The sequence below is a fragment of the Podarcis filfolensis genome, assembly GCF_964270895.1.
Source record: "Podarcis filfolensis genome assembly, chromosome: 5".
NCBI classification, from domain to species: Eukaryota; Metazoa; Chordata; class Lepidosauria; order Squamata; family Lacertidae; genus Podarcis; species Podarcis filfolensis.
The window spans coordinates 93,016,102-93,028,732 of NC_139608.1; the positions used below are offsets into that span (position 1 = coordinate 93,016,102).

The 12,631-nt window shown below is 43.8% G+C and overlaps 1 protein-coding gene across 1 annotated transcript in view; it reads right to left on the bottom strand.

Moving 5' to 3' along the window:
- CRACR2A (calcium release activated channel regulator 2A) overlaps window positions 1-12,631 on the bottom strand; it is a 43,892-nt gene that overhangs the window by 18,717 nt on the left and 12,544 nt on the right. Inside the window, exons 3-8 of the mRNA XM_083615625.1 lie at window positions 9,535-9,786; window positions 9,274-9,385; window positions 7,104-7,269; window positions 5,327-5,473; window positions 3,271-3,361; window positions 1,470-1,565 (exon numbers count right to left, since the gene is read on the bottom strand). Coding sequence (XP_083471751.1) covers window positions 1,470-1,565; window positions 3,271-3,361; window positions 5,327-5,473; window positions 7,104-7,269; window positions 9,274-9,385; window positions 9,535-9,708 — 786 coding nt within the window. The 5' untranslated portion in view covers window positions 9,709-9,786. The remainder of the gene's footprint in view (window positions 1-1,469; window positions 1,566-3,270; window positions 3,362-5,326; window positions 5,474-7,103; window positions 7,270-9,273; window positions 9,386-9,534; window positions 9,787-12,631) is intronic.

The following is a 12,631-nucleotide window of genomic DNA, read 5'->3' on the forward strand; positions in this document are numbered from 1 at the left end:
ATATGGTCTGAAGCTCTACATCAAAAAAAGTAAGATCATGGCCACCGGTTCCATCACCTCCTGGCAAATAGAAGGGGAAGAAATGGAGGCAGTGAGAGATTTTACTTTCTTGGGCTCCATGATCACTGCAGATGGTGAAAGCAGTCACGAAATTAAAACACGCCTGCTTCTTGGGAGAAAAGCAATGACAAACCTAGACAGCATCTTAAAAAGCAGAGACATCACCTTGCCAACAAAGGTCCGTATAGTTAAAGCTATGGTTTTAACAGTAGTGATGTATGGAAGTGAGAGCTGGACCATAAAGAACGGTGATCGCCAAAGAGTTGATGCTTTTGAATTATGGTGCTGGAGGAGATTCTTGAGAGTCCCATGGACTGCAAGAAGATCAAACCTATCCATTCTGAAGGAAATCAGCCCTGAGTGCTCACTGGAAGGACAGATCCTGAAGCTGAGGCTCCAATACTTTGGCCACCTCATGAGAAGAGAAGACTCCCTAGAAAAGACCCTGATGTTGGGAAAGATGGAGGGCACAAGGAGAAGGGGACGACAGAGGATGAGATGGTTTGACAGTGTTCTTGAAGCTACCAGCATGAGTTTGACCAAACTGCGGGAGGCAGTGGAAGACAGGAGTGCCTGGCGTGCTCTGGTCCATGGGGTCAAGAAGAGTCGGACACAACTAAACGACTAAACAACAACAACAAATGCAAATTATGATGAAAATCCAACATGGTCACACTTGACTTCATAAGAGGAAACTTTGCGCAAATGAAGTGATTGGAAAAGAAAGGAACAGAAAAGCCAAGGGAGTCAAATCTCTCCAGAATGCTAGGGAGCTGTTTAAAAACACAGTATTAAAAGTTCAGCTGAAATGTATAATGCATGTCAGGAAAGCAACCCAGAGACAAAAAGATGCTAGTGTGCTTAACAACTAAAGTCAAAGAAGCTATTAGAGGCAAGAAAACTTCCTTTCGGAAATGGAAGTATTGTTCATACGAGAACAAAAAGAAACAAAGTTTTATGTTAGATGGCAGCTGCTTTCATTCTGACTTGCCTTTGTCACAATCAGCGCTGTTTCTGTTCAACTGCAGTTCAGTTTCTGCTAAATACTAAGTTATTCATCTTGCTGTCAGCTATTTTACATAGGTCACGCAAGTTATGCTCCTTATTTACATAACTTATGTAACTTATATTCATGTCAGGTTAAAGAAAAAATCAAAACACTGAAAAAAGAAACCATTGGATACGTATCAGGAATGCACTCTTTCCAAGATAGCTGCAAACAGATAAAGACAGAACACTACAAAGCAGCCTCTTGATGATTTAGGACGTGAGAGCTGCTTTACCAAGAAAGCAAAAAACAAAATGGTGTCCTGCTGTAATAAATATAATTACAATTTTCCCACTCACATGTCAAGTTTTGCCAAGCAAACAAACAAACAAAATTTTCTCCGTATCTGCATCTCACTTACTCTTTTCTGTTTCTGAGCCAGTTGATCCAGTTCCTGCTCTTTTGCTGTAAGTTTATGCTCCAGATCTTGACTTCGGGACTGAAACCTTTCAGTGTCCTGTAAAATTAGAAAAAAATATTGTAAAGAGCACCAGGGTATTAATTAAGAAGTCTAGGCATGTGATCATGTTCCCAGTATTCCACCTGTATATTATATCCACTTTTTGCCCATTTAATAATGCATTTCTTGTTGAAATTTGAAATGCAAGAAGAACACATTAAACGGTTATAAATTTTTGCAATAACATATTCGTCATCTGTACACAGTTGGTTTCGAAATATCGTTTTTCGTTCTATACCAAAGGTCTTTTTATCCAACTTAAATCTCTCTGTTAATTGTAAATGAGAAAAAAAAACAATTGAAGGCTATAAACTGCTATTAACTCTTTCCTTGTTTTAATTTTACAGTCTCTTTGACTCCGCTCTAATAACTCTTGATAAGTTAACCATTTCTCTTTGCCTGTCTCCTGTTTTCTAGGAAATGGTTCTTGTGTTGAAATCCATAAGGGTATCTTTGCACATAACCTATATTTATTTCTAGTCCAAATTCTTAATATGGTACATCTAACAAAATGATTTTTGAAGTCCACATTAACTTTGACTTTCTCATATCACAAGCATATTGTACAAGAATATGAGCAAGGGATGTGTGCGTTAAATATCAGCTTACTTCACTTTGCATGGTTTTTTTGTTGTCTCTTCTCCCTACTTGAGATAAATCATTTAAATCAGTGTCTCATATCTCTATGTCTATGCTCTTTGTGCAAATGAACTTGTAAGTGTCTTCACTCTCCTTATTTTTTTCAACATATTTTTTATTAAAGATTTATTGGTTTACAAAAGTATACGCAATGTCTCTTTTCTATAGGTCAGTTTCATTTGCTGAGACATTAGTGTTACATTAGGAAGAAAAGGGGGAAAGAGGTGGAGGGGGCCGTGGTGAGTGGGGATGGGGTGGCGATGTTTCTATTTTACTTAATGTATGTGTGGAGTTTTGTGTCAGCGTCGCTTGTGCAGGTTCTCTTTACTATTTGCTTGTGTTCCTTTGGTGGCGAGAGAGGTTGGGGTTGGCCTAGGGTGTGGTTGTTTGTTTGTGACTGGCTGTGGTGAACTTTGTTTTCATGTGTGAGTGGGGTGGGTGGGTGTTTTTGAGTCAGGTCAGCCATATTGATTTGTATACTGTTGGTGGATTCTTGTCGTTGTCTTGTTGGGCTGTGTATTTGATAAAGGGGAGCCATACCGGGGTGAAGGTGTCTTCTTCGATTTGTGCCAGTGTCAGTTTCAGTTTATTGGTTAATTTTTCTAGTAGGGCTGTTTCCCATACTATTTGGTACCATTGGCCCATGCTTACTCCTGACAGGTCTCTCCAGTGTCTGGCTATGATGCTTCTGGCTGCTGAGAATAGGTGGGTTATGAGCTCTTTGTGATGTGAGTGGGCATTATAATCTTGGAAGATGTTTAGTAGGGCCAGTTCTGGGGTGACTTCTAATACTTGCTTAGTTATTTTACATATTTCTCGTATGGTTGTTGTCCAGAATAATTGGATTTTGGGGCACTCCCACCACATGTGGAGGTATGTGCCTGTGCAGGTACACCCTCTCCAGCATTTTGGTGAGGTTCCTGGGCGTATTAGCGCTAGTTTCCTTGGTGTTAGGTACCACCTGTAAGTGAGTTTCAGAATGAGTTCTTTCCTTTTCGTTGGTTATTACATTACAGCAGCTGAGTAGAAATCCATGATAAAATGCTGCGAATAAGGAACTTGCCTTCAAAAGGAATTTTTCTTTCTCATTTTTGATCTGCTGTTCCGTTTCCTCATAGAGATGCTGGATTTCCTCATCATAGGCGGCAATCTTCCTAGACAGAAAGAGAAAAGTACATCAGGTGAAATTCTTGCTGCAGTAGTGGCTTTTGGATTCATATATAAGGAGCCAATCCCACATTTTTACTTCTGAGTACCTGTGTGTGTGTGTTTCAGTGGGAGGAGGAAGATTTCTCTGAATAAAAGTTGCGTTGTGCTAAATTCTGTCCCTCGTGCAATTATTTCTTCATTCCGTTTTTTATCTTTATTCAGCTCTTCAGCCAAAAAAGGCTTACAAATCATGAAAATAGGGTAGGTTACCCACCAGCCAGAGTTACCTTGTTTTTCAGAGCTGTGAGAACCTCATTTTCTTCTCTTTTCCTTTTCATTTTATTGTAAAACTATGTGCAAAGCCGAGAGTCAGAGCAGGCATCACAAATGTGCTGCCTGTGAGACTTTGTTAAGAGTGCTGTAACTTTGGTACCCCATAAATTATTGCAAGTTGTTGATCACCAATTACAATTGGTGGTCTGTGACAAAGAAAAAGAAAAACCTTTTAAAGTGCACTTGTTAGTAATGCCCCCCCGACCCTTTCCTCCTAAAAGGTTTAAAGTTGTGAAAAACAGGTGCTTTGGGCTACCAGCACTCTGTTCTCCCAGAGCCGAAACAGAAGTCTGAAGACAGGAAGATACATGGATGGAGAAGCAAGGTGTTTTAGTAAATATTTCCCCACCAACTTTGACCTCTTAACTCAGACGGAGCAATTTTTGAGAACCATTTCAGTAATTGAGAGGGGCGGGCGGGCAGGGAGAAATAGGTTATAGTGGTTTCTAGTGGTGGATGGTTGCCAAGAAAATCACCAGCAGTAGCAGCTCTTCCTTCTTTCTCTGTTAAACTTAGTTTTGCAGCGGGAACAGCCCAGCAGGTAAAGTTAAAGGTAAAGGACCCCTGGATGGGTGCTTATCTCGGTTTCAGGCTGAGGGAGCCGGCGTTTGTCCACAGACAGCTTTGCAGGTCATGTGGCCAGCATGACCAAGTCGCTTCTGGCGCAATGGGACACCGTGACAGAGTGCAAGGAAAAACCGTTTACCTTCCCACTGCAGCGGTGCCTATTTATCTACTTGCACTGGTGTGCTTTCGAACTGCTTGGTTGGCAGGAGCTGGGACAGTGCAATGGGAGCTCACCCCATCGCGAGGATTTGAATCGCAGACCTTCTGATTGGCAAACCCAAGAGGCTCAGTGGTTTAGACCACAGCGCCACCTGCACTGTTAAACTTAGTTTTGCAGTGGGAACAGCCCAGCATATTTAAGTGATGGATGGGAGGGAAGTAGCTGCCTCTTGTGGCAGCAACAAAACTGTTTAAGTAAGGCAACAGGAGGGGCAGGTGCTTTTGTCACTGTTTTTTCCAGGCAAAATATTGGAAACTGTTAGATTTTCTCTCTCACCCCCCCCCCCGCCCCAACACACACATTGGTCCACCTCCACCCCCAAATCTGTGATGACAAAGTGCTACACAGAACCTTTGGCTCAGTGCTGCTCAAAGGAAACTGCTACCCTGAGCCCTGGCAAGACAAAACCTATGGGTGCTTCTGCACCAGCTGTTTACTTCCTATCTGCTTTCCCCCCAAGCCTTTAGGTAAAGGTAAAGGGACCCCTGACCATTAGGTCCAGTCATGACCAACTCTGGGGTTGCGGCGCTCATCTCGCTTTATTGGCCGAGGGAGCTGGCGTACAGCTTCCGGGTCATGTGGCCAGCATGACTAAGCCGCTTCTGGCGAACCAGAGCAGTGCACGAAAACGCCGTTTACCTTCTCGCCAGAGTGGTACCTATTTATCTACTTGCACTTTGACGTGCTTTCGAACTGCTAGGTTGGTAGGAGCAGCAACCAAGCAATGGGAGCTCACCCCGTCGCGGGATTCGAACTGCCGACCTTCTGATCGGCAAGTCCTAGGCTCTGTGGTTTAACCCACAGCGCCACCCGTGTCCCAAGCCTCTAGGATATCATAAAAAGCACTAACCTATTCAGGACACGCTCCAATTCACTCTTTTCATTATCAGCTTCTTGAAGCTGAGAGAAAACTTTTGTCAGGAACTCTTCAAAACTAGACAGTAAATGTGGCTCATCCTTCCTCAGGTGAGACCATAGTTGCTTTATGTCACTCTCGCTGGAGAAAGAAAGAAAAAGGAATCTGTGTTACTTGCATGGTTCCTGTAGCAGCAAAAGTTTCAGCATTTGTGTATTGCAAAGCAAAAATCACATCACTATTGTAGTCACGAGGCCTATTATATGCTTACTGCCACGATGAAATTATAAAATCAGGACAATGTATCCTATCAATATGGAAGTTGGCAGGGATAATTGACCTTGTGAGAGCCATGATAGCTTGATAAAATTATAAAAGAAAGAATGGTCAAGGAATTATTATTATTATTATTATGATTATGTTATTATTATTATACCCTGCCCATCTGGCTAGGTTCCCCCACTCTGAGTGGCTCACAGCACATATCAGAACATACTAAAACACCAGACATTTAAAAACTTCCCGATGCTGGGCTGAGGTTTTATGCTCATCCAAAACCTAACAGAAAAAAGGAGAAATAGAAGGTAAGATTTTGTCATATTTCAGCAGAGTCCTGTGGTGCCACCTGGTAGGTTTATCTGCTAGTCTCAGAATGACTAAGTGCAAAAATAGAAGATGGGAAAAGCTCATTTTCTCCTGCTTGGGAGGGTAGGACCCAAACAAATAGCTTGAAATCACGACCTGCTTTAAAGCAAAGATTGGATGCTGTTCTGTGGAGCTTTCAACAACCAAAGGAAGGGACTTAAGCTGACTGTCTTTGCTTTGCTCTGCTCTGTATTACTTCATCCTATTAATAAAACCTGTTTCTTAAATAACTGGCCTGGTGTGTTTTGGGTCCATATCTAAAAACAACCTCTGCCCCTTGGCTGAACAACGCCCCTGTAGCTTAAGTTCATTAGCTGCAGTCCTGCCCTCTGGGGAGGCTGAAGACAATTTGTTGTATTGTTCTTTGTGACAATAATTCGGGTGTTTGAAAACTACCTTCATGTCTCCCTCACAGAGTTACCCACTCTATGCTAAACATACTGGTTCTTCATGGACCTTATTTTGCATGACTTGGCCATCTTTGCTGTCCTCCTCTGAATCTGTTCCCATTTGTCTGAGAAGTGGCACTACCCATAGCTGCACCAGACCTTCCCGCAACTGCGGCGGGCCTCGTGGCCTCCTCCCGCTGTGTGACGTCACACATGCGCACCACATGCATGACATCACACACATGCGACAGCCCCCCAAAAGTTGGGCGGAACTTGGCACTTATGGTCCACTTCTCTGCGTCCAAGCTGTCCATAAAGCGGGGAGGCCAAAGTGGAATAGGAAGGCTTCAAAAAGACTGAACCTGTGAATTTAGCTCTGAATTAGCTGCTTAATGTACTGAAACGGAGAACTCGTGTGAAACCTCAAGACAAAGAAACGTAGAGTTTAGGACTGCAGGGCTGCACAGAAGGTAAGCAACAGGACTGAGAAAGGAAGAAATGAGAAGAACCACAGCTTTCTTGTTTTCTGCTGCACTGAGAGATTTGGTGTCCAAATTGCCAAGTGGAAATCCTAAAGAATGTCGCTCTTTGTGTTGTGTCTTTTTCACAGTCCTTTAGCCAGTTATCTTGCAGGTGCAGATAGGTGATACTACACATACAACCTGAGATGGTACAGCCCCTAAAGAACAGCACCATGTGATTCTCGTGATTCTCAGTTGTTTTTTGACAACACTTACTCTTCTAAGATATTGTTAGCACCAAGCCTCTCCATAAGATTCGAGAACTGATATTCCTCTTCATTGCTTTCCATGCTGTTTTGTTTCCATTCAGACTGGTACACATTTTCAGTTTCACATTCTTGTGTGTCGGAAACAGATGCCGTCCGACCCAACAAAAACTGACCTACAAATTAAAAAGAGTTCATTTATAGAGGGGTTTTTTCCTCTGGTGGCAGATGACAGAAACTACAACACCACAAGACTGGTGTAAAACAAATCAAATAAAGGTTTTATTACAAAAACAACAAAGCTTGTGGGTGTTTTCTCTTCATGCAAAATTCAAACTGCAACTTTTCCTCCCTTTGTAGTCATGACCAGCTATACCTAATCTGCCCAGGGCTCACACCCAGAACTCACAGAAGCAGTTCTTAAAGTTACAAACATCTTTACTGTTTCTTTGCAGAATGACTCCCAACATTCATCTGATAAAATGTTTGGCCCTCAGGATAATTCCAAGGATTGAAAATATTGATTTACAACAGCCTGGAAAATAAACTACGCAACTCTCAAAACTAGGTTCTACAAGGTAACGGTAAAGGTAAATGTAAAGGATCCCTGGACGGTTAAGCCCAGTCAAAGGCGACTATGGGGTTGTGACGCTCATCTCACTTTCAGGCCAAGGGAGCCAGTGTTTGTCCACAGACAGCTTTCTGGGTCATGTGGCCAGCAGGACTAAACCACTTCTGGCGCAACGGGACACCATTACGGAAACCAGAACACACGGAAACGCCATTTACATTCCTGCCGCAGTGGTACCTATTTATCTACTTGCATGGGCGTGCTTTTGAACTGCTAGGTTGGCAGGAGCTGGGACAGAGCAACGGGAGCTCACTCCGTCACAGAGATTCGAACCGCCAACCTACTTATCGGCAAGCCCAAGAGGCTCAGTGGTTTAGACCACAGCGCCACCCACGTCCCAGGTTCTACAAGAGGAATGTTGTTGGACTCCCATCGGTTCCCGGCAGTCTGGTGAAGGAGGGATGATGATGGAAGTTGTACTTCAACATCATCTGTAGGGCCAGATTTCAATTGGGTAAAATCAAGTGATGCTTTTGAATTCTGGTGCTGGAGGAGACTCTTGAGAGTCCCATGGACTGCAAGAAGATCAAACCTATCCATTCTGAAGGAAATCAGCCCTGAGTGCTCACTGGAAGGACAGATCCTGAAGCTGAGACTCCAATACTTTGGCCACCTCATGAGAAGAGAAGACTCCCTGGGAAAGACCCTGATGTTGGGAAAGATGGAGGGCACAAGGAGAAGGGGACGACAGAGGACGAGATGGTTGGACAGTGTTCTCAAAGCTACCAGCATTAGTTTGACCAAACTGCGGGAGGCAGTGGAAGACAGGAGTGCCTGGTCCGTGGGATCACGAAGAGTCAGACATGACTAAACCACTAAACAACAACAACAAAATCAATAGCTGTTGGTGAGTATGGCAGAGCTGTGGAGCCACTCACCTAGCATCCCTGCAGCACACCTGGATAGAGCAGGAGTGGAGCAGAGCAGCATTGAGGCCGAGGCGGAACTGGCCAAGTCAATCTGGAACTGGCAAGTGCACAGTCACAATATTGCAACTGCCCTGCCCCACCCTTGTCCCGTCCAGGTAAACTGCAGCGAGACAAGTGCCAGGGAGAGGAGCTCCCCCCTCCCCCCAACCACCCAAGCCATGATGGGATAATCTAAACAAATGAATGGGTGTGCTCCGCGAGGCCACCAAATTAGCTGAGTGTGGCTATTTAGATCAGTTAATAGGTCATTGGCCCTGTTATAGCTGAAAGAGTGTCTCCACCCCAGTCATTCAGCCCGGACTCTGAGGTCCAGCTCCAAGGGCCTTCTGGCAGTTCCCTCACTGCAAGAAGCAAGGTTACTTAGTCGCGCCCGCCCTGTGGAACGCCCTCCCACCAGATGTCAAGGAAATAAACAACTACCTGACTTTAGAAGACATCTGAAGGCAGCCCTGTTTAGGGAAATTTTTAATGTTTGATGTTTTATTGTGTTTTTAATATTCTGCTGGGAGCTGCCCAGAGTGGCTGGAGAAACCCAGCCAGATGGGCGGGGTATAAATAATAAATCATTATCATCATCATCTGAAAGGTCTTTGAAGAACCATTTTCATTTTAGAACTTACTAAATCCTGTGGAAAATTCCTCTGGAGTGAGTGAACCATTGCCATCTGCATCCAGAGTATCAAATACATTCTCCAGCTCTTCCAGACTAAGAGGTAACTCACCATGAAGCCTCTGAAATGACAAATTGCTCCTCGTATAAAAATGAATTTCAGTTAATGTAAATCTTAAAGTCAGACAACAACAAATAATTTAGATTTGCAAAAGATTGCCTGGTCAATTAAATGACACAACACTCCACAAAGCCGAATTGTACACTTTACCTGAATGTCACAACGAGCGATGAATCCTTTGCCTTCTACATCACAGATCTGAAAGCACTCGTGTGCTTTTGCTAACATATCCAGTTGTGCTCCTGAATTTCCATCTGCTGTTTTGCTACTTTCTGCATTTTCTTGTGTCCCACGAGGAGCAATGACTCTTTTCTTTCTTTCCATCTTCACCGCTTTGATCGCAGAAGCATTTCAGGAAGCAGCCATATAGTTTGGTCTCCAATTTCGGCCCCGCACCTGAATCTGAAAGAAACAAAACATATCTCAACATTGCTCTCCCTCATCTTTTAGCAACCACCTCTCTTTAAGTAGCTGCTGAAGCACAGAAGAAGGAAGGGGTCTCTTTTATTGAACAAAATGGCCACCGTGATCCTTTCCTTTCATAGAGTGGACAACTCAGACTGCAAATAGGTCAATGGACGGAAAAGTGGGGCTGGGGAAGATGGAGCACATCTAGAAATTATATCAAAAATAAAGCCAGCCTGATCAAAAGCGGTAAACATAGAATTTTACCTTTAATACTGTTATGAATTTGTGGGTGCCAGACAGTTATAATCCCTGGATTCAGCAGGTGTTGACAGCTAATTAAGATAGGCTACCTTCCTGTTTTGAGGCGATCGCCTGGGTGATGGGCCATTAAGGGAACAAGGGAACAAGGGGCTCGGTGTGAGACGTCTCCCCTCTAAACCAGAGTTTGGAGCAGAGAGATTAGTAAGATGTGATGTGAATTAGAAGGAAAGCAACAAGCTACAAAGCCAGATAGGCACAGAATGATATTTGATGTCTGTTTGAATGCAAGGCTGTAGCTATAGGAGAAGCATGACCCTTCTGAGGTGTTGATGCTGTGAGCTCCTCCACCGTAGGCTCAGGCTGTATATATGTGTAAATAAACCATATATCCTAAAGACACCACAGTCTCCGCTGTGCCTCATTCCCAAAAGGAAACAGAGATGCTGGATAAGTGCCTAGAACACCTGACATATTGCACAACTCAGAGTTTGGGGTTGCGTGCAACAAAACCTTCCCCTATTATAGGGTTAGAGAATCTGTGGCCTCCCAGATGCTACTGTACTCCCGTTTCCATCAGCATGGCCAATGGTCAGGGATGATGGGAACTGTAGTTAGAAGTCCTCCCTAATTCTAATTCCTTAGTTCTAATCTATGTCGTTGCAATATTGTCCTCTGAACTCAATGTATTTTCATGTTTAAAGGTAAAGGACCTCTCACAGTTAAGTCCAGTCGCGGATGACTCTGGGGTTGTGGCGCTCATCTCGCTTTACTGGCCAAGGGAGCTGACGTTTGTCCACAGACAGTTTTTCCGGGTCATGTGACCAGCATGACTAAGCCGCTTCTGGCGCAACGGAACACCGAGACCAGAGCAGCACACGGAAACGCCGTTTAGAATAGAATAGAATAGAATTTATTATTTACACCCCGCCCATCCAGCTGGGTTTCCCCAGCCACTCTGGGTGGCTTCCAACAAAGTATTAAAATACAGTGGTCTAAAAATAAAAATAAATAAAAATACAGTGGTCTGTTAAACATTAAAAGCTTCGTTAAAGAGGGCTACCTTCAGATGTCTTCTAAAAGTCTGGTAGTTGTTTACCTTCCCACCGGAGCAGTACCTATTTATCTACTTGCATTGTGTGCTTTCGAACTGCGAGGTTGGCAGGAGCTGGGATGGAGCAACAGGAGCTCACCCCGTCGCTGGGATTTGAACCACCGACCTTCTGATCGGCAAACCCTAGGCTCTGTGGTTTAGAGCACAGCGTCACCCGCCTCCCTTTTTTCCCCATGTATACTTCACAGGAAGAGTAGGCAGTGGCGTAGCGTGGGGGGTGCAGGGGGGTCCGGCCGCACCGGGAGCAACATCTGGGGTTAGGGCAAATCCACGGGTTAGGGGGCGCAAATCCACGGGTTAGGGGGTGCAAATCCACGGGTTAGGAGGCGCAAATTACTTGCCTTGCCCCGGGTGCTGACAACCCACGCTACGCCACTGAGAGTAGGATGTTCAGGTGGGACCTCCAACGCATGGAGGGGAGAACATTAAATGTTCACTGACAATTTTCAGACCATTTCACCCAGCATGTAAAAATGCAAAAATGCATTGAGCACAATTTTTCATCCATTACCTGGTAATATATCAGACTTAACTAAACAGAAGCTCCTCCCTTTTTATTACCTTTCCCATGTTAGATCCTGTTTGTATAAAAGTGTAAACACAGGTCACTTGAGTCACAGGACAAGAGAATAAACTCTTAAGAGCCTTATCTCCAAACATGCTGCAGCAGCAAATAATTACTTAAGGCAGTTTCCACTTCTATAAACCCACTAGTGTTTCTTTTATAATTCCTAATAGTTAATATAGTATAATATTGTTATGAGTTGGGGCAGCTGTATGCCTCAGCCCCTTTCTAATTCCTGGATCCAGCACCGATTCAATTCCTGGTATAGAAAGACTTGTTTCCTGGTGAGGTAATGACACTCTAAATATGGGCCATTAAGCTAACAAAGGAAGTGGCTCTGTGCCAGATATCAAATAGGTGGGCCTTCCTCAGCTCACTGGTAGTTAGAAAGAGAGAGACTAGAGTTGAGAGTTGAACTTAATGAGCTAGAACCTGGAAGTTGGAAGCTGACAAGACTGCAGGCTGGGCAGCTGGGAGACAGAACTAGGCTATTATTATTATTATTATTATTATTATTAATAATAAATTTATATATACCCCCCTAAACCTGGGGGTCTCAGGGCAGTTCATGGAATAAAATCAAGATGTAAAACCACAAAATACATAAAAATAAAAGCAACAACCCAATAGCCCCCCCCAACCAAAAACACACATTTTAAAAGGGTATAGGATGTCAATGAGGTCAACCAAAGGCCTGGTTAAAAAGGAACGTTTTTGCCTTGCGCCTAAAGGTATATAATGAAGGCACCAGGCGAACTTCTTTGGGGAGAGCAGTGCCATCAAGAAGGATGCCATGGGTGTACCATATATCATAAAGACACTACTGTCTCCGCTATTCCTCATTCTGAAGGAAACCAAATCCTGGGTTAAGGTGCCTGGAACTGCTGGAATTTTGCACTGCT